This window comes from Lemur catta, chromosome 5 (genome assembly GCF_020740605.2).
Source record: "Lemur catta isolate mLemCat1 chromosome 5, mLemCat1.pri, whole genome shotgun sequence".
NCBI lineage: Eukaryota > Metazoa > Chordata > Mammalia > Primates > Lemuridae > Lemur > Lemur catta.
The window spans coordinates 31,253,572-31,279,331 of NC_059132.1; the positions used below are offsets into that span (position 1 = coordinate 31,253,572).

The 25,760-nt window shown below is 52.6% G+C and overlaps 1 protein-coding gene across 4 annotated transcripts in view; it reads right to left on the reverse strand.

Moving 5' to 3' along the window:
- Positions 1-521: 521 nt before the first annotated feature.
- ABLIM3 (actin binding LIM protein family member 3) overlaps positions 522-25,760 on the reverse strand; it is a 104,284-nt gene continuing 79,045 nt past the window's right edge. For 2 of the 4 annotated variants that reach the window (XM_045551415.1, XM_045551416.1), the window contains 11 exons: positions 20,228-20,357; positions 17,989-18,036; positions 15,188-15,322; positions 14,003-14,064; positions 12,611-12,758; positions 10,993-11,022; positions 10,356-10,414; positions 8,570-8,630; positions 7,785-7,792; positions 7,197-7,277; positions 522-2,657 (listed from right to left, as the gene is read on the reverse strand). In XM_045551415.1, the coding sequence (XP_045407371.1) occupies positions 2,544-2,657; positions 7,197-7,277; positions 7,785-7,792; positions 8,570-8,630; positions 10,356-10,414; positions 10,993-11,022; positions 12,611-12,758; positions 14,003-14,064; positions 15,188-15,322; positions 17,989-18,036; positions 20,228-20,357 (876 nt within the window). In that variant the 3' untranslated portion in view covers positions 522-2,543. Of the gene's footprint in view, positions 2,658-7,196; positions 7,278-7,784; positions 7,793-8,569; positions 8,631-10,355; positions 10,415-10,992; positions 11,023-12,610; positions 12,759-14,002; positions 14,065-15,187; positions 15,323-17,988; positions 18,037-19,402; positions 19,502-20,227; positions 20,358-20,847; positions 20,878-22,401; positions 22,558-25,760 lie in introns of all 4 variants that reach the window. The other 2 variants (XM_045551418.1, XM_045551417.1) reach the window with 2 other exon arrangements.

Below are 25,760 nucleotides of genomic sequence, written 5' to 3' on the forward strand. Positions count from 1 at the left end.
GGTGCTGTGCACTTGCTGCTGGAAGGAGCTTGCCTGATAAGAGCGATAAACTGGTCTCTCTAAGTCAGAGAGGCTGGGATTGACTCCTGGCTCTACCAGGGTTAATTATATGTCCTCTTGAAGGCTGTTTACTCATCTGTGAGATGCAGATATTAATAATGGCTCCCTCCTGGTTGTTGCAGAGGCTTAACTGACATGATGGGTATCAAGTCCTCACACAGAACTTGGCACGTTGTTGGTGCTTAATAATGAGGAACTATTATTATTACTATTATTTTTCATCTCAGAAACTTATTTTTTGTTGGAACATCCTCTACCACCATGAGGGACCCTGCATCACACAGAAAACAATCTGAGTGATGTTTACTGTGTCGAACTTTCTCATTTGACACCAGGAAAAGCTGAGGCCAAAGGAGTGGCTGCTCTCTTGGTGCTTTCCCTTTGAAAAACGTGCAAGGTTCAGCCTCTTCCCACATCAGTCATTGCCACTCACACTAGAAACAACAGAAGGACACAGGTTTGGGTTGAAATGATGTGCTTTTATGGGAAACAAAAATATCCAACAACAATAACAAAAGCCCTCCAATCTCGCCAAGTTCTCAACTAGTGATCATGAGGCAGTTTCAAGGATTGCGTCTGGCTGGGGACATTTCTAAAGGGTCAGGGAAAGTCGGAAGACATTGGCCAAAAGGAGAAAGTGCAGGGAGGGCTGACATTGTAAATGAGAGCACGTCAGACTTCCCTTCCGGCCCCTCACCTCTCACCCTTTCAACTTCGAGTCTCCTCCCAGTTTACAAAGCTCCTTCCTGAATTTTGCTCAGATGCAATCTCTTCCAGAAAGCTTTCCTTCGTCTGCTCCGACTGCATACGCCTTTTCATTAACATCACACACACTTTCTCGTGCCTTCTCCGGTCACTTTCTGCCTTACATCCACTATGCTTGGGTACATGCCTCATGATGCCCACTATTAGTGGGCATGTCCCCGAGACCAGAGCCCCTGTGGATTCATCCCAGTGCTCCCCTCCCCCTCCCCCATCCAGTGCTCAGTATTCAGCAGGTGCTCAGCATCAGCAGGTGCTCAGTGAGGGTTTGTGGAATTTAAGTCAGTTCTACATTTGCCACATCATGTCACCAGCCTCTTGAGAATCATAATTGTCATTTCCACTTCTTCATCTTTCCTCCATGGCCTCAAAGTGATTGGACTCAAGGCATCTCCAAGAAGGAACCAGCCCCCACCGAACACCAACTCAGAGTTGGAAGTTTGGAGAGGGGAAGAGAGAAAGTTAAGGTTTCACCCCTGTTCCAGAAGGCAAGGAGGCAGGAAAGGCAGCCACCGGGAAATCCAGGATGACCTTGATCGGTGTTGGCCAGTGCTTCCTTTTGGAATCTCAGAATCTCAGCCACTCTTCCAGAACTTTCCCCCATGAAACTTGGCCACGTTTGCAGCAGGAGCCGAGGATTGGTGGGGGTCCAGAATGGTTTCTCTGCCAGCCCAGGGACCAGAGATGTAGACCAAGAACCTTTCTTTGGGACATGGCCTAGTTTACCTCTAAAGGGGTGGGTAGAGCCGTCTGTCTGGTTGTTGGGTTGGAGCTGTGGTGGGGGAGCCCTGTGGAGTGTTGAGTTGTCAGGCACATAGATTGTAATAAGGCTGAAGAGCACAGGCTGCAGTAACGGGCCTCTCCTTGCAAGGGGGCAGGGTCAGGCGGTGCTGGGAGCAGCGAGGGAGGGAGGAGCGTCCCAGAGGTCCTGCAGCTCTGACTCTGACAGGGCCCTGCTCTGTCCCCCGCTCCCTTCCTCTGGCTCTCCCAGTGCAGGCAGGCAAAGGGGCCGATTGGAAGCGGTGGAGGGAAGAGAAGTGCCTTTTTTCTTTTCCTGATGGTGAGTCCTAGATTGGGACAAGGGAGAGGTTATGGTGCAGGGCAGAGGAGGAGAGCGAAAGAGCTGAGGAGAGGCCTAGGCGCTATCCACGTCTGTTTACTGGTGTCGTGAGTAGGTCTGAGGCTCACTTCTAACTGCATCGCCCCCCAGGGAGCACTGGGCTCCTGGTTGGGGGTGTTGAGAAAGTTCTTTTCAGGCTCTCAAAGGCGCTCAGTGATTTTGGAAGATCGCCGCGGATCTTCCCATGGGAGGGCCCCTCTGGGGCCAATAAGGTGTGACAAGCACATGGCCAGCATCAGCCCTAGAGACTGGGGAAAAGGGCCCAGAAGCAGAGAGAAGAGAGACTTCTTCAGGCACCTTCTTTAGGAAAGAGAGTTGGACCTTGGGGGACTCAAGTTAGGACAGGTGTTTCAGTATAAAAAGGATCCCCCGTAAAAGGATGGAGTCCCCTCAAATCCCTTCCCAGATCCCACAGCACTTAGAAAAGAGAAAGTAAGGAGCATAAAAATATCTGGATGACGGGGGCTCGCCTGACGGTGCAGAAAAGCGCGTCTCCCGGCAGGCGGTGTGTCCGTTACACAGAGAGGGTTATACCGAGCTTCAGTATAGAGACTTTACATATAGCTTTATATAAATGCATATATATTTATAGAGCCTCTGCCTAGAACAGGCGGGCTTGCTTCTTCAGTTCATTCCTCTTCCAGAGGGCCAGCCGGTCGAACTCGGAGATGGTCATGCCGAAGACTTGGTAGAACTCTTCCTGGGACAGGTGGCGCTGAGGAGATGGGGGGGACAGGGAGAGAACAGCGTGAGGGTGTGAGGGGTAGACTGCAGGTGGGAACAGGCATTGCATGTTCCCTCTGGGCGCCCTGTGCCTGGCACAGTGTCCGACCCAGGCAGCTGTGGGATGAACGTTTGTTGACTGGCTGAATGTTTCCCTGGCGGGGCCTCTGGAGCTGATCTGGCTGAGAGGCCTCCCCTGCCATGACTCGGGTGGGACTTGCGCTCCACCTAAACAGCCCTCGGTGCACCCTGGCTGACCTTACCTTTCTACACGCCTGCTCCATGCATTTGTGCCCAGAAGTGTGCATGGACTAATGCTATTTCAGTCCACTTTGGGAGAAAAGGGAGGCATATCCGAGATTTTAAGGTTTATTTCCTCTTATTAATAGTTTTACAAATGATCAGGAAGGCTGTTCATCAGGCCAGTCAGTGACAAAAAATTACCGGGCATTATTTCTCGACCACTGAAATATCCTTTTATCTCCTTCCTCTACGGAAACAAGCATGGCATCCGATCCAACACTGCTCTGCATTTCATGGCAGGTCTCTCCCCCTTTCTGCCCTCCTTCCTTTTCTCCCTTCTAAGCAGCCTTAAAAGTGTGACACATTGTCAAAAGGGTTTAGAGTTGGAAATATATGGCATTTAAATTGTGGCAAGATGTTAACAATTAGTTGCATGTAGTGAAGGGTGAATGGATGTTCATTTTACAGTTCTTGCAACTTTTCTCGAGGGCTGAAGTTTTTCAAAATGAAATTGAAAATTAAGTTTAAAAGGAGAACTGAATGGCGTATAGCTGACCTGCAAACTGCTGGATTCATGGAGCTGACCTGTTGGTAGCAATTATATCAGCTAAGTGAGTGTTGCAGGAGATTTGACGAGGATTATGTACACAGCCGCACAGTAATTAGCCAGTTCTCTGGCCTCTTGCCACTGTGAACTCATATTTTAGCTACACATTCAGAATTTCAAGCAAAGGTAACTTTGATAATTTTTTGTTAGATATCATTGGCTGCTGGTGACTTTGAGTTGATTTTTCCATACTTAATGGTATTGAATAACACTAAAAATTCCTTGTGTTGTATTATGCTCAGTAGTTCAAAACTGCCGTTTCACCCTCATTTTTCTCATTTCATCTTTCTGACCATTCTGAAAACCAGGAATTATTTTTTATCCGACTGAGAGAGAAGGAAACCCAAACTCAGAGAATTAAAATGACGTACTTGCCCAAGAGGGAGAGTGGGAGGGAGGGAGGGAAGGAGGGAGGCCAAAGTTGGCCTTCTGATCCCAATGCCTGTATTCCCACCGCCCCTCTTGGTCAACCCCATTGAAAAAATTCATCAATGAGTCCATTATGAAATATTTAAAAAATACACAAAAGAGAGAAAATAGTACAGTGTACATGTCCATTACCCAGATTCAATACTTATCAGGAGCTTGCCACATTTGTTTCATTTATTTTCTTTGCTGAAATATGTTATAGCAAGGCCTACACATGGTGTCAATTCGTTCCTATTTACTTCAGTGTGTATCTCAAAACATATCGGGTATTTTCTCATTGACCACAAGGCCCGAGCAAACCTAAGAAAAATTAACAACAACGCCTCAGAATTCCCTAATACCTCTGCATTGTAAAATTCCTCTGTCTTGAAGATGTCCTTTTGCAGTCGGTTTGTCTGAAAAAGGATCCAAGCAGCACCCACACATCACATTTGGTTGTTAGGCCCCCCGAGTGCCCCTCTCCTGTTTTTAGGCTGTTAACTTGGTCATATTTGTTTTACCCAAGTGGTGCTGAAGATAACTTGGACAGGAGGGAGCTCTCTGCTCCTTCCGTAGTAACGACCCAGGGCAGCTACTCGGTAGAATCATTTGTCCTTTCCGTGTTGGAGGTGGCGGTTACTATCGATTCTCTAGTTGGGTTTGTCTGCTGTGTTCAAAAACGTTTGTATGAGGCTCGACACGCAGGCGTGGTAGCCTCAACCTCAAGTCAAGTGTCCACAAGTAGGACTCAAGGGAGACCAGGCCTCTCTCCTCTCCTCCCCTGAGGGCTTGCTGGAGCCTCTTTTCTTTCTGGGGTTCTCAGGGCCCCTATGCCAGCCCTGTCCCTTGGTCATTTGTCGCAGAAAGGTGTTTAAGCAGGAAGGTTTTAGAGCCAGGGAGACATGACTGTGTGACATTGGACAAGTTACTTAGTCTCTCCTGAGCCTCAACTGCCTCTTCTGGAAAATGGGGGCATCCTAACCCCTGCATCACAGACACAGCGAGGGTGGATGAGAGGACTCGGGTCACGTGCTCAGTGTGGGGCCGGCACGTGAGCAATGATCCGTGCACATGCCCGTCACATAGCATCTGGCCCCCATCTCCTCTGCCTTCATCACCTCCTCTTCATCTTTGCTGCGTTCATGTGACCCTAGCCACATTCACCTTCTGCCATCCCCAAACACTCCTGTGTTAGGGCCCTGGCACTGGCTGTTCCCTCTGCCCAGAATGTTCTTCTTTCTCATAAAATAACTCCCTCACCTACTTCGAGCCTTTGCTCAAATGTCACATATTCAACAAGACCAACTGTCATCCCCTATTTAAAACTGGACCTTGCCTTGCCCTCTAGCTCCCAAGCCCCCTTATTCTGCTCTCCTTTTCCTATTTTCCTTAGCCCTTATTACCTTCTAACACACAGCATCATTTATTTTTATTTGTGTCATTTAGCGTCTGGCTCCTCACACAAGAATGCAAGTTGCAAGAGAGCAGGGGTCTCTGTTTGGTTCACTGCTATACTGCAAGCACCCAAAACAGTACCTGACACACAGAATAAACTTTCAATAAATATTTGTTGGATGAATGGCTGTCTATACTCTGAACTCCCTGAGCTCAGGGTCAGAGTCTTCCTTCTTTAGTTCCTTCCCTGAGCTGGTGCAGGGGCCGAGGGCAGTGTCTTCTAGCCCAGTGGTCTCTGCTCAGGCTACATTTTAGACATTCCTGGGAACTTTAAAAAAATACTGATGCCAGAGCTCCTTCCTCAGATGGTGGTTTAATTGGGCTAGGGCGGGGCCCCTGTGTGAGGTTTTTAAAAGCTCGCTGGGTGATTCTGATGTTATGCAGAGTGTTTCCATCCCTTCAAGCCGCCTCTGCTGAGCTGCGCTGGGAGCTGTCCCCTTCAGCACCGGCGGACACCCTCACTTGCAGGGAGGGAAAGGAGGAGGCCCTCGTTATGGATGTGGCGAGAACCCTCCCGTTTTGGAGCCTGCTACTCCAGCGCGTGAGAGCTGGAAGGACAAGCTTCCTGGCCCACTTGCATTCTCGCCTTCTGCCCCAACCCTCTATCCTGGGACAAGTTCTTCACCATCAGGTCAGGGGTGGCTCATGTGCTCTTCCCGAGGGGCACTGAAACTCCTCCTTTAGAAGCTTGCATTCAATGCCACAAACACCTCCTGACACCCTCCCAGCCCAGGCCCTGTGGAAGAGGACAATCTTCGCCCCTAAGGAGCTCAGGCTCTGGCAGAGGAAATGGGTATGTCAGTGATCTGACACAGAGGAATATGGGGGTGCCTGGCCACATCCTGGACACAGGCTAAGGAGGGGGGAGGAAGGAGGCTCTGGGGTCAGGGATCACTAGCGTAGGCCCCTGAGGAGTCAGTCAGCAGGCTGGCGAGATGGGAAGGGCATTCTAGGGAGAGGCAATGGGCTGTAAAGGGTAGAGCGTGCCCCGGATCAGAGCGGATCAGGGACTGGAACTCCACGCCATGTGGATGGGACAGCTCGAATGCCCAATGCCATCCTCAGGCCCACCTCTGTGCCTTTATTCATACTGTTCCCACCACTCATGATGCACCTTTCTTTGTCCTCACCCATCCAGACCCCACCCGCCTTCGAAGTCCATCCACATCCTTCCTCTTTCTGCAAGCCTGTGTCACCTGCCCCAGGCCTTAGTGGCTTTCCCTGAGTAACAGTGATCTAACAGTCACTGGGTTCTTCATGCTGAGCGCACTGCCAGACTCCACGCTAAGGGCCCCATGTGTGTTGGCTCACTCGCTTCTCCCAGCAACTTGAGGGGAGCACTCCAATCACCCCCACCTTACAGAGGAGAAAACCAAGGCTCAGTGGGGCTGTCCCTTGGTTAAAGCTGCCCACCTAGGGGTGGCAGAAGCAGAGTTTGAACCTGCACTGATTTATGTTTTCACCTTCTGCACAGCGCTGCTCCCCTCGCCTCCCCCACCACAAGCACTAGTTTTAGGCACAGTCCTGAGATTGTGAACCCCTTGAGGGCAGGGACCAAATCTAGCGCTTCTCCTAGGTCTGCAGGGGCATCAGCCCCAGGTGAGGACATGCTGTCACTGTACACACAGATGCTAACTGATTGAAGAGGAGGCAACACAGAATAGCACAGAGCAGTCTGGGCTCAAGTCTCTGATTTTGCAACAAGCTGCGTGACCTTGACACCATTCATGCTGCCCGCCCCTCCCGAGCTGGGCTAGACAAGGCAGCCTCTGAAATCTCTCCAAACCCAAAGGCTTCTGCTTAGTTTTCTAGACTTACCTCCAAACGGGTCCGATCCACATCTTTGGGCAGTCGGTTTCTTCCCCTTGTGGTCACTAGCAGCAGCTCATAAGGGTAGATCTAAGGAGAAAGAAAGGGGATGTTTCTAGCATGGGCAAAGGGGTGGGCTTGTTCCTTTCAGCTCTATTTCATGTCTGGGCCAGACATTGAATCTGGGCAAGGGCTGAGACTGCTGCCCTTGGGGTTGCCCAGCATCCTTAAGGCAACTTCTCCCAAAAGGCAAGGCCCAGAAAGCCCCCTAATACTGCTAGGAATAAGGTGGTGGCATTTGGCATTAATATGGGCACAAAACCTCCTGGATGTAAGTGTCTAATATTTGGTGACTGGTGAGCCACCAGAGAGTCTTTGAGGCCCAGGGAAACGGTCTGATTTCAGTAGGCAAGAGACCTAGGGCAGGATTCAGGGAAAGTTGGCCAGGGAGGGGCAGGAAATGTTAGTCTTGGAAGGACCCTTGGGGTTATTTATGTTCCCTTCCCTGTATAGACAGTGCTGTCATCCTCCTGCTGGTCCCCAATGCTGTGGCTCCCTGAATCCTGGAGACCCCTGGGGTCTATGCATGTCCTTTACCTTGTACTCTGCAGAGACAAAAGAGACACACAGAATGGAACTCATCAGTCTTTGTGTTGCATCACTCCCTGGCCTGTCTCAGTTTCCCAGGAGGTCTGGCCTCTGCCACCTCCTCCCCCTGACCATGCAGAGGCCCCGTCCTTGCTAGATTCACTCTGGAGCAAGTCTAGGCTGGCATGAGCACAGTGGATGGCTGGAGGTAGGAGTTGGGCTGATCTTGAGATGGTTTTAGGGGAAAAATGGCTTTTGAGATATTTAGAGTAGAAATAAGAAGAATCTGAGATCGTGAAGCACATGGGTGAGAGCCCCAATCTTCCAGAGAAACCCTCTGAGGTTTTGATGTGGGACCCCTCCTGCTGGAGCCTGCTCGTAGGAGCTGATAGAGGCTGGTATGAGAGCACCGCTGGAGAGAACATGAAGCTCATGGAAGTTTTCCTGGGAACAGTGTGCATTTGGCTCTGAGTGTTTCCCCTCACTGGGGCTGGCAGGAAACTCTAGCTCTGCAGTCCAGGGAGAATGGCACTCTACGATGGCTCTGGGAACCCAGATGGGACAGGTGGCCTGAAGATCACCCCAGGCTGGGACTTGAGAGGATGAGGGACAAGCAGAGGAAAAGAGAGGGACTGGGAAGTGAAGAGGAGCTGGAACTTGGGGTTTGGGCGTAGCCCAGTGTGGGGACAGAATCTGCAGCAACGTTAGCCGAAGGTCAAGCAGTTCTGAGAGGTACATCCTGGGAAGTCCCGGGAAAAGCCCTCTGCCTGCAGAGCTGCGGGGCCGGCACTCACCTCGCATGCCCCAGTTGACTGCGTTCATGCTGTCGTAGTGGAAGAGGTCCGCGCTGGGCGTCTGCAGGGGAAACGGAGCCAGGACTGGCCTGAGATAAGCTCGTCTCTGCCTCCCTGAAGCACCCACCATCTCCAGAAAATGGCCAGGGCTGCTTGGACCCAGGCCCTCTCAGCAGCCTCAAGTTAGGGAAGCTTAACTCACGGCTGTATGCTTGTGCCGAGTCCCGGCACACAGTAGGCACTCAAGATACGTCTATTAATTTGGTGAATTTCACCTCATGCTTGCTTTCATTGCTCAAATACCCCTTTTCCTATGAAATCTTCCCTAACAACCCTATTGGAAATTGCAGGTAGTCCCTTCCACAAACTCTCAGTCCTCCTTATCCTGCTCATCTATTTTCCTTTCCCTTAGCTCTGCCCTCTAACATTCCATGTCATTTGACTTGTTTGCCATTTATTACTTACTTTCTGCCTCTCCCTATAAGAATATAAGCTCCAAGGTGTAGGGGTCTCTGGGCTGCTCTGGTCACTGATGTATTCCAAGCACCCGGAGTGGTACCTCATATATGGAAAAGGCTTTTGATAAATATCTGTTGAATGAATGGATGTCTAGACCTTGAGTGTGTTAAGGACAGGGTCTGTGTGTTTCTCAGCAGGTGGGGACTATTAATACCAGCCATGGCTCTGCAGGGGTGCTCTACCCTAAAACAGCTCCCTATTTTTGGGTCAATGGCTTCCACTTGGTCCCCATGTAGTCTCTGTTCCGCATGACAGCCAGAGGGATCCCACTGTCAGTCTGACTTGGGTCAGGCAGCACACCTTCCAAGTCCTTAACCACTGTGCAAGGCCCTAGTGTCACTCCTGTTTGGCTCCATGTCCTTACTCACTCTGTCCTGGCCTTGCCGGCTCAGGCCCATTGTGCCCTCTTCACCCAGGGACTTGGACACTGCACTTCCCTCTATCTGAGTGGCTCTTGCAGGCCTTTCTTCTCTCTCTCCCCCACTATTTTCCATCCAAACACTTCTGACTCCCTGACTTCCTATCACACATTGTCTTGTTTATGTCTATCTCTCAGCTAGAACGTGATCACCACAGGAGCAGTGACTTCACTCACTGCAGGATCTCCAGCATCTGGGACAGTGCCTGGCACTTAGTAGATGCTCAGTAAATCAACATCTATCTAAATGTCCCTCCCCTTGGCCCCATCACTATCCTGCTGCACAGCTGTCCTACTATGACCAAGGTATGTTTTTATTTCCTTTCAGCCTTCAAACCAACTCACTGCTTCCATGCGGGTTTTACATCCTAGGCATCAGAGAGCGCAGAGATGAGCCATGTTAGAGGCCAGTGGAGCATGGCAGTCAGGTGTGGGCTCTGGGGTCGGCTGGCCTGGGCTCGAATCCTGGCCCCACCACTTGCTGGCTGGGAGAGCCTGGGCAAGTCACCGAGCCTCCCTGTGCTTCCATTTCTTTATGCACAAAGTAGGGCTAATAATAGTAACTACCTGCCCAAGTTGTGAAGGCTAAACGAGGTAGCACATGTAACGTGCTTAGCTCAGTCCCTGGCACAGAGTCATTGCCCGATAAGTACTGGTTGTTCCCAGCCCCTGCCATGGGGCCTCTTTTCAGGCAGGCATCTCAGGGGAGGGGAGCAAGTCACTGCCGTTGGGTTATTTCAGCTAACCGACCTCTAGCCAAGGCTTTGCCCGGCTTCCACCCAACAGTGAGCTAACGGTGAACGTGTTAGCATCCTGGGGGGCGATGTCCCCCAGCACAGCCCCTCTTACCCTGTGCAGCCCGTTTCTTCTGTAGGCAGGGAGTGAGGCGGATTTGGAGATGAGGGGATCTGAAAAGAAGGAGCCAGGGCCGTTACCAGGAGCCTCAAGCCATGCATCCCTCTACTCAAGGTCACCAAACGGCTACAAATGGCCCAGCCCAGTGGGAAGGGGTGGGAGCCAGAGGCCACCCCCTCTTCCTGATGCTCTCCAGATTTTCACCTTGACTGTCTGAGCAGCACCGCACCCTGGCAGAATTCTAGGCCCACCCAAGACACCCACTCACACGCTCTCTGGCCTGCACACATCTATCTTCCTGTGACAGACCTCTGTGTCCTGGCCACAGGGTGGCTCTGGACAAAGGCCCTGGAATTGGCATCAAGCTCAGCACCCTGACAGGAAGGCGCCCAGGTGGGTGGAGGAGGTGTGTGCTCTTTCTTTCTCTCTGGGACCTGCTGGTCATGGCAATCCTGGTTCTAGAACCCCACACGGAAGCCCACAGCCTGAGAAATACAGGGGGGTGGACTATTTGAGATTGGGACTGTGCGGGGACATCCCCTGTGGTCATCAGAGCCACGGCGAGCTGCAGCCGACTCAGCTCCGGCCCTCCCAGGACTCAGTGGGCGAAGGCAGGCCAGGCAGAACGTACCGCTGTCAGCCAGGTAGTGCGACCGGGGGGCTGCAAGAGAGAAAAGCCGAGACCAGTGCTCAGGGGGACAGACAGACGTGGTGGAGACAGTTCACAAGGACAAAGAGACGTGGCTTCCACACCCAGCCACCCTAGCTGGCGGGAAGAAGGGGGCTCCTTAGGCACCTCGTTTCCCATTGGCCAGTTTCCGATTGTCACACCTGCACCTCATCTCCCTCCCCCACCTGGCTTCTAGCCCCGCCCCTAGGGCAGAACAGGTGCTCTGTGATATTCGTTGGACAGATGCAGTTGAAGGAGTTGAATTTTGAGCAGCATTGGTGCTCTGCACAGAGCCCAGAGCCAGGGGCTGAAAACCATGCCCCCAGCTGCCAGGCAGGGAAACAGGCTGATCAGTTCATCCTGGTGAATAGCTAACTTCAGACAGTTTACCTAATCATGCTTTGGTTTTCTCACCTGTAAAATGGGGAGTGATAGTGTTTCCTTTATAGGGTTATTGGGAAGATTATGTGACATAATACAGTAAGGTACTCAGCATAGTGACTGACACATACAGAATATGCCATAGAACTGGCTTTACCACCACCACTACCACCATCATCTTCACTCTCAACAAGCGTCAAGGTGCAGGATGGTGAAGAGGGAAAAGCTCATGGCCTTGTGGTCGCTGATTCAGGTCTGATCCTGGCTAAGTCACCTAGTGGCTTTCTGACCTTGGGCAAGTGGCTTAACCTCAGTTCTCTTATCTATAAAGTGGGTGATAATAATCCCTCTATAATAATAAGACCCACTGCAGGTCTTTGTGAGGACCAGGAGTGATAATGTATCCACAAATGCCTAGTACATGGAAGTACAATAAATGATACCTTTTATTATCCATCGAGTATTAATCTGAGATGGGATTTCCTGGCAGGACGGAATCCCACAGGGGTGAGAAAAGAGGAGGCAGAGAGAGCGTGTGTGTGTGTTCAGGAACAGAGAGGGTCTTGCAATGAGAGACTTCCAAGGCGAAGAGGTTGAACAAAGCCTCTGCCTGTATACCTCCAAGTGGTGGTAGACTCACTACCCCAGGAGGCTGTCCCCTATATCTTTGAGCCATGCAGACTATTAGAAGACATTTTTCTTTATGCCGAATCTGATGGAAAGTCACAGCCTCAGATGGTCCAAAGGAGTAGGAGTGACTGCTCAGGGCACAGCATGGTCTTCTGAGGTGGCCCACACAGCCCCTTGCCAAACCTGTATTTTAGACCCAGAGGGGGCACCGGAAATGGAGGAAAGTGGGAGGCTCTGGGGTTAACCACCAAGGCCAGACTTTCCCGACTCCCGATTCCTTTGTTAGCCCGAGGGATTGAGTTTGGGCTGGCTGTGTTCCCACAGAACTTTATTTACACAGACAGGCAGGGGATCTGATTAAGCGAGCGCCATCACTAAGAAACGGAGTGATCTTGGGCAGGTTACCAAAGGCTGCCATGCCTTAGTTCCCCATCTGTCACGTGTGGGAGTGATAAGGGCTGCTGTGGACTGTACTTCAAGGAGGCCTGGCTCAGAGTGAACAGCCAACAAATGTCAGGCAGTCGCCAGGAAAGGCCTGGCGCCGCTGGGCTTCGGGAGCAGTGCTTACAGCCATTGAGGGTCATCTCGTAGCCAGCTGTGTGCAGGGCCTCCCGGCTGCTGGTGGAACTCCGGGGAGGGGTCCAGGGGTCCGCGTAGGAGCTCGACCGGGCCTTCATCTCCTCCTTCAGAATCAGCCGGCCAATTCCGCTCTGGAGCTGGGGGCGGGGGAAGAGCAAGACGAAGTTAGAGGGACAAGAAAGGACAAGGAGATGGAACAGGCTTGGGAAAGGCTGAGCGACTGGACCCTCTGTGGCAAACCTCTGTCATTTCTGCCTTTCCAGCGCCCCTCCCGCCCCGTAGCACCCACATTTCCCTTTGGGACTTCATCTGCCTTCCACAAGTCGTCCTGTGGTCTGGGTGGGGCTCGGTGGTGGGCACCAAAAAGCAGGCCTGGCCAGTGACAGGATCCACTGTCCTGGCCACAGTGATTGGTTCAATGATGGGCAGGCTGCCATCTTTTTTTTAATTGAGGGGCAAATCATATAACTGCAAATTAACCATTTGAAAGGAAACAATTCAGGGGCATTTAGTACATTCACAACGTTGTGCAGTTACCACCTCTGTCTCACTCCAAAACATCGTTATTACCCCATAACGATGAGTAATAAAGGAGACTCTAAAGCTATTAATCAGTCCCTCCCCATGCCCCTCTCTCCCAACCCCCGGCAACCACCAATCTCTGTTCTGTATGGATTTGCTTGTTCTGGATATTTCATATAAGTGGGATCATGCAACATGGGGGCCTTTGTGTCCAGCTTCTCTCACTCAGCATGTTTCCAACGTTCATCCACGGTGTGGCCTGTGTCATCACTTCGTTTCCTTCTATGGCTCAGTAACGTTCCAGCGTGTGGATATACCGCAGTTTGTTTCTCTGTTCATGAGCTGATGGGCATTTGGGTTGTGTCCATTTGGCTATCGTGAGTAGTGCTGCTCTGAATGTGGGCATGCATGTATTTGGGTCTTTGTATTCAATTCTTTTGGGTATCTACCTAGAAGCGGGATTGCTGGGTCATAGGGTAGTCTTATATTTAACTTTTTGTGGAACTGTCCAGCAGTTTTCCACGGCGGCTGGACCATTTCACATGGCCACCAGCAACATTGGAGGAGGGTTGCTGGCACCCACTCACCATGACAGAGAAAGAGCATGAAGCCAAAGCAGAGAGAAGCTCCACAAGAGAAGAGAGAGACACCTTCCTGGTGGTATTTTTTTTTTTTTTTTTGAGCAGTTAGATCTAGTCGACCCGAAGCTAATCCTACCATTTGACTTTTCAATTATGCAAAGCTATGCATTTCTTTTTCTATCATAGGTAAGTTTGAATTTGGTTTCTGTCACTTGCAAATGAGAAAACCCTCAGTGATTACCCTGTAAGCATCTTGGTCAGTGGTGTGACCAGCTCACCTTGTGCATGCTGCGGTCAAAGTCGTCCTCCTCTCCAGACGAGAACCTCCTGGCTCGGGGCACTGCCAAGGGACAGACAGGTTCAGCTTCCACTTGTGCTCCCCACTCAGCCGCCCTGGCCTGAGGCATTTGGAGGTAGTTTTTCCTTTTCCTTTTTTTTTTTGCGATTGAAATAGTCTCATCTAAGATACCCCCACACCTGCTGGGAGTGGTCTCTCATGCCTTTGCAGCCTCTGGACACTTACCGTCTCCCGTGGGTACTAATCATGGGCGACTTGGGGTGTAGTTATATTTGCGAATTACTTCCTTGTCCAAATGGAGAATTCTTTGAGGGTAACGAAAGAGCCACCTCTGAGCTTCCAGGAAGCTTTGCTCAGAATGGACATTCAATTAGTAACAACGTGTGTTCAATCAAAGTGTTTTGATGAAAATCCCTCCCCCTACTTGAAAGGAACAGCTTGAGTTGCCTGATTGGGTGGGCTGGGCCCCGAGGATCACTAGGATCCCTTGCCAGGTGCCTACAAGAACCGTCCATCTCCCCACATCCTCTCTTTTTCCATCTTCCAAACCATTTTCACCCCACAGCCAAAGTGGTCCCTCAAAAGCACAAATGTGATCACGTCACTACTTTCAGTGGCATCCCACTGTGTAAGATAATAACCCAAACCCTTACCTCAACCCACAAAGCCCTGTGGGATCTCTGCCCCCAACCTGCTTCTCCCCCTCTCTGAGCTCAAGGCTAAGCTGACAGCCTCTCCTTTCCTCCACTGGAACCCGCACGCGCACCTTGGGTCTTTGCACGTGTTTCTGCACTCTCCGCTGAATTACCTCCTGTCTCCCTTCCCATGGCGGCTGAGTCGCTGCACCCGAGGCGCTTCTGTCATTTTCCAGCTGTCCTCATCCCTTCCACCTCCTGTGCATCATCTCCCTCTCACGGCTGGGACCTCCGTCTGTCTCCTCCACAGGGGCCGGGACCTGATCCGTTTTGCTCCCCAGTGTATCCCCAGGGCCACGGGTGGCCCTCAGTACACGTCAGTTGCATGACTAAACATCCTCAGTTATGTACCCACTAGACACTCTCCTTCACAATGGTCATGTGAAGGAGTGGGTGCTGTCTGTCCCCACCTGCTGTGTCCCTGGCACAGGTGATAGGGCTCTGGTCCCAGGCTCCCACGGGGATGCTACCTTTGGGGGACCCATGGTAGGTCCAGTACTCAGACTCCGCAGCATAGTAGGGGTCTGGCGAGTAGGCTGGACTGTACTTGGAGGCCTGGCTGATGTCTTCACTTGTTTTGCTCTTGGTTGCCGTAGACAAATCACCTGCAAAGGACCCAAGGGGAATGCTTCAGGAGGGCAGGATGCCGTGGCCGGGACTGTGCTCCCTTTCCCTGTCCCTGCCGGGCTCCAGCCCAGGTCAGGGGGCTCTGGTAGGAGGGTCTGGGACATGCAGCGCTGGGGCCAACCCCTCATTTTACATTTGGGTATCTAAACTCCAGAGAGGGGAAGGGGCTTGCTCAAGACCACACAGCAAATTAGCGTCAGAACTGGGCCGGACTCCAGCCCAAGGCTCTTTCTAGCATATTCCAGGGATTCCTAGGTCTGCTCCAGAGTGAACTCTAAGGCTGTGGCTCCTTGGAGGAAGACTTGACAGGTCTCAGGTGAGCCCCAGCCCTCATCTTCTTAACCCTTTAGAAGCCTGCCTTGTTATGGATTTGAACCACATCTAGGTGGGAATGGCCAGGCAGGGCCATGATGTGTGCTGAATCAGCTCAACCCCCTCACATCCTGAGAAGCCTCATTTGGTTTGGGGAGGCTGCATGGCCCGAAGGAAGGTGCGCGGGACAGGAAGTCAGCAAAGCTGAATTCTGGTCCTAGCTCTGCCACTTAACTCAGGTGTAACACAGGGCAGATCCTGCCCTCTCTGCCTCAGTTTCCTCATCTGTAGGTGTCAGAATTGGTCTGCTGGCTCAGGTGCCACCCAGCTTCAAGTTTCCACCTGAAGTAAGCCCATGACAAGGGTGACCAAAAGACTCATTGCAAACACAAAAGCTTTATGAATGACTTATAGTGGCCCAAATACAGGTGACAGGCTGGTACGGCAGAGAGGGGCTGGGGAAATGAGTGTGGCTCTAAGACTATTTCTCAGGATCAGCTATAGGGAAGCTCTAGGGACAAGCTCTATGCTCTGTGGAGCCAGAGCAGCAGAGGGTCATGGGAGCAACCTTCAGCCAGCCCCAGGCTATGCATTTTCCCCCGGCAGCACTCGCTTCTCGCTTTTAAAGCTTTTGAATTCTCTCCTCTTTTTTTTTTTTTTTTGAGACAGTGTCTCACTCCATCACCTAGGCTGGAGTGCAGTGGTGTCATCGTAGCTCACAGCAACCTCAAACTCCTGGGCTCAAGCGATCCTCCTGCCTCAGCCTCCCGAGTAGCTGGGACTACAGGCGCACACCACCACACCCGGCTAATTTTTCTATTTTTAGTAGAGATGGGGTCTCACTCCTGCTCAGGCTGGTCTGGAACTCCTGACCTCAGGCGATCCTCCTGCCTCGGCCTCCCAGAGTGCTAGGATTACGGGCGTGAGCCACCATCCCTGGCCGAATTCTCCCCTTTGACTTGGGTTCTGAGCAGCCCCTCCTGGCCAATCGCATTTAGCCTTTCCATCTGCCCCCCTACACATGCAATCCACCTCCACCCCACACTCCTCTGGAATCTGCCTTGGTGCTACCCCACAGAGCCCACCTGGGAAATCCCATGAAGTTCTGAGAAGCTTGGGCCCTGGGGGCTTTTCCTGGATATAAAGCCAAACTACCTTTGTTGGGGTTGGTGCCTCTCTTGGCCACTCGGGGGCCTGTGTGTAGCGTGTCCTCCACAGCTACGTGTACATGTGCACATGCTCACAGGCTCACCTGGGCTCCCTGCTCAGCCCCCTCTGAAACTGAGCATGTCTGTCTAAATTGTAGGGTCTTAAGCATTCAGAGCCACTATTTATACTCTTACAGACCCCCCCACTGGCTAGTTAGTTCAGACCCTGATTCAGGGCTGCTTTGCCCCTCTCCAAGCTCTGCCGACTCTGTGCCTCCCTCTGGTATCCACTAGAACCCTAAGCAAGCGAGGTGCACAGGGAGGCAGCTGCTCCTCTGCACCCTAAAGGAAGGGATGTGCCTATTCAACCGAGGCTTAAGAAGTGCTTTTTGCAAAAATGAACGGGAGGTGTCGGTGATGAGGATTTGGTGTGTCTCATACCGAGTGCAGGCTGAAATCAGGGACAAAGCCAGTTAGAATGCAGATTCTTCACACTCAGTATTTCTGATTAAGGGAGTCTGGGGCAGGGCCAGGGCTAGGGACTCTGCCTTTTTAATAAGTCTCTCAGGTGCGTGTGGCCCGTAGACCATTCTTTGAGAAACACCAAATGAAGGAATGAATGAAAGAATGAAGTGACTCTCTGCTCCTTTCTCATCTGTATCTGCTCTCCAAGAACCCATCCACTCTCAGGAGTCAGTGACTGAGACCAGCTTGGAGCAGTGGGTCCCAAGCTGGGCTGAGGATCAGACTCACCTGGAGAAACTTACAAATACAAAATTCTAATGCAGCAAGTCTGGGGTGGGGCCCAGGAACCCGTGTGCATATGATGTGATTCTAGTGGACATTTTTAAGTATCAATGCCGTGAAGTGTGATGCTCCCAGGGGTACAAACATTTTACAAGGGTTTCTCTGATCATGGAATTTAGGACACCAGACAGCAGGTAAGGGGGGGTTAGGAAGGTGGTGGGAAAGGATTTAGGGGACATGAGGCCTTTACTGACACCTTTACATGACACCAAACTCCTCCCCAGTGTCACCCTGAGAAATGGGGAGCAGCCAACAAGAAGGACCAAGATGTGGCCTTGTGCTAGTGGCTCCTGGTGGCCTGGGCAGAGCCATCGGCATAGATTTTTAACATCCCCCCTCTCCTTGTGTGGCCAAGCCCTATCTGTCTCTGACCGTACCATGCCGTTTGTAGATCGGGGGTTTCCGGTAGATGTTACTGTCTCCAGCTGCCAGACAGACCAAGAAGGGGCAGAGTGGGGGGAGGTTGTAGAGAGAGAGAGGAGAAAAGGAGACAGTACTTGGTCAGTTGATCTCAGGAGAAAGAGATGGTCAGCAACTTTTTCCAAGGGGCCACCATCTTTCCCCTGGTGGACTTCCTCTTCCAAAGTTGAACTTCCAACCTCATCCCAGCAGGTTCCAAGTAAGGTGGGGGGAGAGGAATAGATGGATTCAGATGGTGCCGAGGAGGGGCCTGGGGCTTGGATGGTGGGCGTGCAGGCACAGGTGGCGCATGCTCAGCAGAATCCATGCAGGAAGGCGCCCACTGCCTCCACCCAGGGTCCTACCTCCAGGGGAAAGTCCCCAGGACGCTGCAGCCAAATTTCAGCATTATCTCCCTCCCCCTCCCTCAAAAACAGACAGGAGGAGACCCCTCTGGGGCAGTTGAGAAAGGTGTAGATGACACAGCAGGATGAGCTCTTGGGGGCAAAGTGAGTGGGGAGTGAAAACCTGAGCGCAGGGTTAGGAGACCGGGTCCTGGCCTGGCTCTGCCTGACTCAGCCTTTGTCTGAACCACACCTGCAAGTCACGCAGCGCCTGCCTTCCTCTCTCTCCCGGCACCGCCTCCAGTCACGCCGAGGGTGCACCTGCTGCTCCCTCTGGCCCGGATGCCTTTGCCTGTGGTCTGCCCAGGCTGGCTCCTTCTCACCTTTCAGTTTAATGTTCCCTCCAAGAAGCCCTTCCTGACCACACGACCCTCGTCATCTCTCATGGTGCCCTCTTTTATGTGTTTAGAAAATCTATCATTACCTGAAATGATCCTTTACTTATTTGTTTATTATCTCTCTCCCCACGTTAGAACATAGATACCAGGTACTATGAAGGCAGGGTCTGGGCCGGGCTGAGCACAGCTATAAGCTCTGGGCCCATGACAGTGCCTGGCTGTACAGCTGGGACAACAGAGGCTTGGGGAAGCCAGACAACCGGCCCAAGGTCATACACTTATGAGCAGCGGCACTGGGATTCGCCCCAAGAGCTCTGATGCTCAGCTGGTGACCTTCACCACTGTGTGTCACTGCTGTACTCTCACCGGCTTGAGCATTCGAGGAATTTCACACTAGCTCCCTGCACCTTTTCCTCCCTGGGCTGCTACCTTGAGGTCTTGATCAAGGCTGGTCCTGTCAAATGGGTAGACTAACACCCCCGGGGGTGTTGGGGCTGGTGGGTGGACTTAGTGTGGGTGACTGGTTAGGGAGGGTCCCCCAGGAGCTGGCTTCTCCTTGGTGCCTGTGCAGCATCGAGTGGGCTGCTCAGGCACCGGAGACCCCATGGAGCATGCACCCACGCCAGGCATTCTGGGCTGGCAGTGCCTACCTGGGATGTGAAAGTGCTTGGGAGCCTGGTAAGAGGTCGGAGTGGAGGACCTCACGTCTAACTGGCTATGGTATGGAGAGCTCCGGCCACTCTCGGGCCCTGGAGCACGCAGGCAGTGGTCCCCAGAGAGAACAGAGGCACAGAGAAAACAGGCATTAACGCGGTGGCAGTTAAGGAAGCGGTGAGGTGATGACAGCAGGGGTGGGGGTGGGCTGGGGCGCTCCAGCGTGCTCAGGCTCCGGCCGGAAGCAGCATGTGCGCTCATGCACTGCGTCGGCAGAAACAAGCTTGACCTTGCCTCCCGGCTGGACCCCAAAGTCAGATTTCTCGGGGGTAAGAATCAACCCTACCAGCTCTGGGAAGGCGTCTTCGTCCCCCTAAGCTCCCCAGCCGAGCCTGCCCGGCCCCGCCCTTGCCGGCTCCTTTCCTCCATCCCAGCCTGCTTCCCCCTCCCCTCAGGGCGACTGTGCAGGGCCCGGCTGCGTGGGCAGGGCAGGGCCCTCAGGGAAGGCCAGGCCCCAGGAAGCGGGTGGAAGCATCTTCTTCCAGCCAGGGCCGCGGGGCTGTCCCCACCCCCTCTCCTGGCAGCTCTCCACCCACCTTCCTGCCGCTTCTCAGTGCCACATACCCCTTCTCTACCCCTGCCAGGGACACCGCGGGGACGCAGAGGCCCAGCCCTTCCCCTAGGTGGCGACAGGCCCCAGGAGGGCCACGCTGTGGTGGGGATCCTGGGGAAGCCTTGAGCGGGCTCTGCAGCCCAGAGACACCACATCACCCCACTGTCCCCCGGCTCTTCCTCTCCCTCAGGGGCTTCCCCTTCCTTACCAGAGCGGTAGTAGTGGTGAGGTGAGCGGGAGAAGGTGGGGGACATGCCCTGCCGGCTGTAGGTGGGGGAGTCGATGTACCCCGGGCTGGAGGCCCGTCTCTGCCGGAGGTCCAGGTTCTCGTAGATGTCCTGGGGGAGGAAGTGTGCTGTGAGCAAGGCCGTGGGTAGGTGGGCCTGTGGCCCAGGGATCTAGCGGGCAGGTGGGGGCGTGACATGGAATCTGGGATTCTAGGGGCTGAGGCATGAACACAGAGACTCCCTCCCTGAGCTACACGCACAGCCGGAGAGGTGGCAGAGAGTCTCCCGCGCTTTGCCATTCACTAGCAGGGCCTTGAACGGAACCCAGGGGTCGGTCCCTGGAATCCTGACTGGGAGCCCGGGGAGTCTGAGGAGCCCATGTCTGGGTAGAAAGGGGACATCGGGTTCGCCCATCCTTTATGCCACTGCTGCTCCCTGTAGGGCACACCCCAAGCCCCTCTGTCACTGCCTGGTTGGGAAGCGCACCGTGGCCAAGGGCTCAGGCCCCATGGGGCTGGGGAGAGGTGAAGTCTGGGGTCTTCTTGGTCAGCACAAAGAGACACAATTATACATCAACTTAATTCTCTCTCAGCGTAGTTACCTGGGAGTAGGGAGATAATGTTCCCAGCGACTTAGAAGCGAAGAGTTTGAAGGCAGTCGTGGAAGGAGCAAAAGGAGAGAGGGTGAGAGGAACAGGCAGAGTATTGTCAGATGGTTCGGCAGAGGGAGGGCCAGCACTTTTACAGATGGAAAAACCAAGGCCCAGGAGGGAAATGTGAAGGCTCAGGGCCACTCAGGGCCGCTTGGGGAGGAAGTGGCAGGTCTTGACTCAGACCCGGGCTTCTCCACGGCTCGCTGAGAGCTATTTCCACCACCCTTCCCGGCTCTCTACTGGCTCATGACTCCGCTGGGGTTCATGGGGACAATGCCGAGGACAGAAACCCACATGTAGGGCCAGGCAAGGGCCAGGCTGCTGTCAGCGAGGAGTTGACCTGTGGGTGGCGCAGCCAGCTGGAGACACAATGTCGCGGTGGAAGGGGGCAGCGGCTGCTCAGAGACCAGGCCGTGCTGGAGTGCCTGTCCTGCCGTGACACACCCTCTGGGTTTAACAACACAAGTCAGAAATGCGGATTCTTAAGTGAAGTCTCCCAGTGTTTGCATGTTGACAGCTAGTTGGTATTTTAAAAAGATACTTTGTGAGTGAATCAAATCAAATCTGGGAGCTGGCTGTGGCCCGTGGGCCTTGGTTTGCCATTTCTAACTTCAGGAGAGCCAACTTCTACCAAACGTGATCCCTTGTTCCTGCTCCCATTTTGGGGGCAGAACCCAGATAATCTCAGCATTGGCCCTTCACCCGAACAGCACCCCAATCCCGTAGAGAGGCAGGGACTTGCCTGAGGTCACAAGACTGGCTCGGGGGGGAGCTGGGACAAGACCCTGGGTCCCTGCCCACCAGGCCAGAGCTCCTTCTGCTCTAAATCATCTCAGCTCAGGGGCTGGTATGGGGTTAGAAATGTCCTGGGATACAGACCGCGAGGACAGCCAGGACTGCCAGCGTGATGACTGCTCTGCCTTCTCCAGAGAACACTTTCTCTTGTTCAGCAACCACTTAATGATTTCGAAAGCCAGCTCTATTGAGTCTCTATAAAAGTGTCTTTCCCCCTGCACACTGGGGCTTAAGGCCAGGTGCACACACCAGAGAACGTGCCTGATCAGGGATTATAAACCTAAACGGCCACTGAGACTGGCGGCAGCAGATGACAACCATGGGCTGAGTAGGAGAAAAATTTCTGCTCTAAAAGAAGAAGCAGTAAGTGGTCAGAGGCTCTTAGCCTCACTGCTGGGGTTAATGGGGAGCAACTGGGGCTGAGGAGAATGGGGGGCCCATGTCCTGTCTACAGGGGGCGCTGCTACCCATCTGCAGGTGGTGGAAATACAGGTGGAATATTGCCAGCTCTGATTTTTCAAGAAAATCCAGAAAGCCAGATTTTTGGATGAAATCTCTTGAGTTTACAATGTTGGCTATAAATCCCAGTTTAGGAGAGACTGGGGGCCAGCACTGTGGAGGCCACGCCGTCTGCGATGGACAGGGCTGGGGACCCCGGCAGGACTCTTCTCCTCCAGCAGCCCCAGAGCGAAGGGCAGGACGTGATACCTCTCCATAGCCACATCTCTCCAGCATCTCGTCGGACGTGTATCTGGAATGAGGCTCGTAGGAAATGAGGTCGGGGCGTTGTACCTCGTAGATGGACTTAACCTTGGGGAGAGCTGCCAGGTCTTTGTAATTAAGGATCTCATTATCCACTTTAGCCTGGGGAAGAGGGAAATGGACAGGAAAGGAGTAGAAAGGTAAGAGGGAAAAAGGAAGGGAGAGAGGAAGCACAAACAAGGTACAGAAGGAGCGAGCTTCTCCAGCTTCCACTAAAAACAGTGTATTAGGATCGAATCAAAACATCGTAGAAGTTTAGAGTAAGAGTGGTCTCAGAGGGCGCCCATTCCAACAGGGCTGACATTTACTGAGCAGTTATCATTTGTGAGGGCCTGCACTTTACAGGAATTATCTCCTCTAAATGTCATAATGCCTCTGTGAAGAGGTGTCAATATCATTTCTATAATATTTCCAGATGAGGAAACTGAGGCTCAAAAGGCTCGGCAACATGCACCGCTTAGCTAGCAGGTGTGAATCCAGCCTGAACTACGCAGCCTGGGTGCTGACTGCCTGCCCACCCCACACAGTGAGGACACCCCGGGGCACAGCATCCTTGGAGAAGGAGATGAAACGCTGAAGACAGAAGTCATCGTGATGGTAGAACACCAGCGAACATTTGGTGAGCGCTTATTATATGCCAGGCTCTGTCCCAGCTCCCTCATATGGATTAACTCCGTTAATCCACACAATTCACAACCCGTAATAGGATACTTAGTATAAGCATTAACATTATCCTCGTTTTGAATAAGGAAACAGAGGCACAGAGAAATCAATTGACTTGCCCAAGGCCACATAGCCGATGAGTAGCAAAACCCCGAATTTGAACCCAGAGAGCCTGCCCTCTCCAGTGGTCTCCCCAGCTTCTCGAGAGGAGTTCACTGTCTGACACTGTCAGACGCTGCACCCAGAATGCTCCTCACATTGAACTGCAACAAGCCTCCAACTTCCACTTGACTTGACTTCGCCTGAGTTCGGCCCCCCAGAGCTGCAGGGATTAAAAGACAGCTTCCCCTTGCATGTGCCAGCCCACATCTCATGGCTTCTGAAGCCGTGTCCTTTCCATAGCCATGTCTATCAGCTGTTCCCTCTGTGATCTGGTTTCTTTTATGATCAACCAGCATCTGTCTTGCAAGGTCCCCGGCTGCTGTAAATTACGACAGAGGCCATGGGATAGAGCATTGGAGGAGAATGTGTTAGCCTCATAATGGTCTCCCAATGCCATAGGGGCCAGGTGACATCTCAGGGCCAAGACTACTTTAGAGAGAGCAGCATTCATAAAATCTTTATAAGCTTTGCTACTTTAAAAACTTCCCAAGGACCTTTAATTACTCCATCCCTGCCCCATCCTACTGCTGTCTGGACACCTCGCTGCCCATTCTCCATTGCCCCTAGACCCACTGTCCGCCCTGCCTTGCCCGGATCTGTGCCCTGAGTGCCCCTGGGCTGCATCTCAGGCTCTCTTGCTCTCTGGCTTTCTGTTGGGTTTGGCCAATGGGAGGCAGCAGCAGAGCCTAGAGGATGAGTGGAGAGTGAGGCTGGCACGCTTACTCCCCCGGGCAGCCTTCCTGTCTGGTTGTGGGTGGGCCTGACTCCCACCTGGTGGCTGTGCGTCCACAGCTCCTGCTCTCACCAGCTTCCATAATGCTGTTCCCTTCCTTTGTCTCTTTAGGCCCAGGGTGGAAACAATGTGCTGTTGTAGTCCCCAGATCCCTAGCTGTCTCCTGTGGGTCCCCTTAACCCTGCCCACACCTCTGTACATGGTCACTCCATGACACCCTCCTCAGTTAAACTCTTTGAGGGGTGCCTGCCTGCTACAGACTGGACCAATTCTGCGGTGTGTGGGTAAAGGGAACCTTATTAGGAGAGTCCACGTACTGAAGGAACTGCTGCCTTTTGTCCTGGGATGTTAGATCTTGACCTTGGCATCTTACAAACTCAACTCCACCCAAAATTATTCATCTTGGCACTTTACTCCAAACTGCAAAAATACTAAATTTATATTTCTTCCTAAGTCACTTTGTTGGTGGGGCTCTAAATGAGCCTCAGGTCTGGAGGCACAGTGATTGATCAAAGGCATCCTAAACTAATTAGCCAGGAAGGAAAGAGGAGAACAACGTGGGGCAGGTTGAAGTCAAACCACCTGAAGATGATTCTAGAAACCAGTGGGGGATGGAGCAAAGTTTGAAAGTTTGAAAGACTCTGCCAGCTCCAGGTTCACTTACGATTCTATTTTAATACCAAATCTCAAGTATCTATGAAAAGTATCTTGTTTTTGCATGTCCCAAAGTGGATGGATGGATTTTTTGCCAAATTTGGAAGTTTGGGATGGTCTGACTTAAAACATGCAATCATTCACCGGAGCAGCTGAGCGTGAGGCCCCCTGAAGGGTGAGAAGAAGAGAAGGTGGGAGGGGAGGCCCGTGGCTGTGCCAGGACGGAGGAACAGCTGATCTCAGCCTACGAGCCCCCCGGGGGCAGGCCCGGGCACGGGGTCCCCAGGTGCCACTGAGCACTCTCTTCTGCAGGGGAAGCTGCTTCTCACAGGGGGCTGCAAGGTGAACAACATCAGGGCTTAACTTACTGCACAAAGGTTAACGAGGCTCCTCAGGAGCCCAGGCCACCAGCTAGTGAATGACGGCATCGTAGTGCAGCCACTTCCTGAGCGCACATGTCCCCGGCAACTCTCTTCTGGAGACTTGCTCACATTTGTCAATAGCCTTCTCACAGCGCAGGCCCGGAAACTAAGCCCATTGATCCTGCTGCGGTCTGGCCCCATTCACAGTACCAGGGCACTGTCCTCTCTCTGGTCTTGGACAGGATTCTTCTATGAGGATGGCCTGTGATCAAAGTAGCTTGTCTTTTGTGACAACCATATGGTAGTATTGACCCATATTGAAGTTGCAGTCAATGATATTGCTTAAGTCTTTTTTAATTTGACCGGAGGAAGAAAGGAAAGGAAATAGTGCCATTGATGGGCATTATCCAGGGATCAAAGAGGAAACTGGATGTGGATTTGTCTAGCGATAGCTGGTTTGGGGACTGTATCTAGAACTCCCTGTTAGGAGTGGGTTTCCTGCTCTAGACCATTGCCTCCAATTGCTGGACTTCTTGGAACCTTTGACTTGTGGAAGGCTGGAGGGTCCTGAGTCAGTCAGATGGAGGTTTGCTGCTCACTTTGGTCCTCCCTGGATCTGCCTCCCCTGCCTCCTGTAGCTTACTTCTGTTTATCCCCCAGGCTTGAGCTTAAATGTTTCTTCCCCAGAGATGCCTTCCCCAACCGGTCCTAGACTGTCAGGTCCCTCTGTG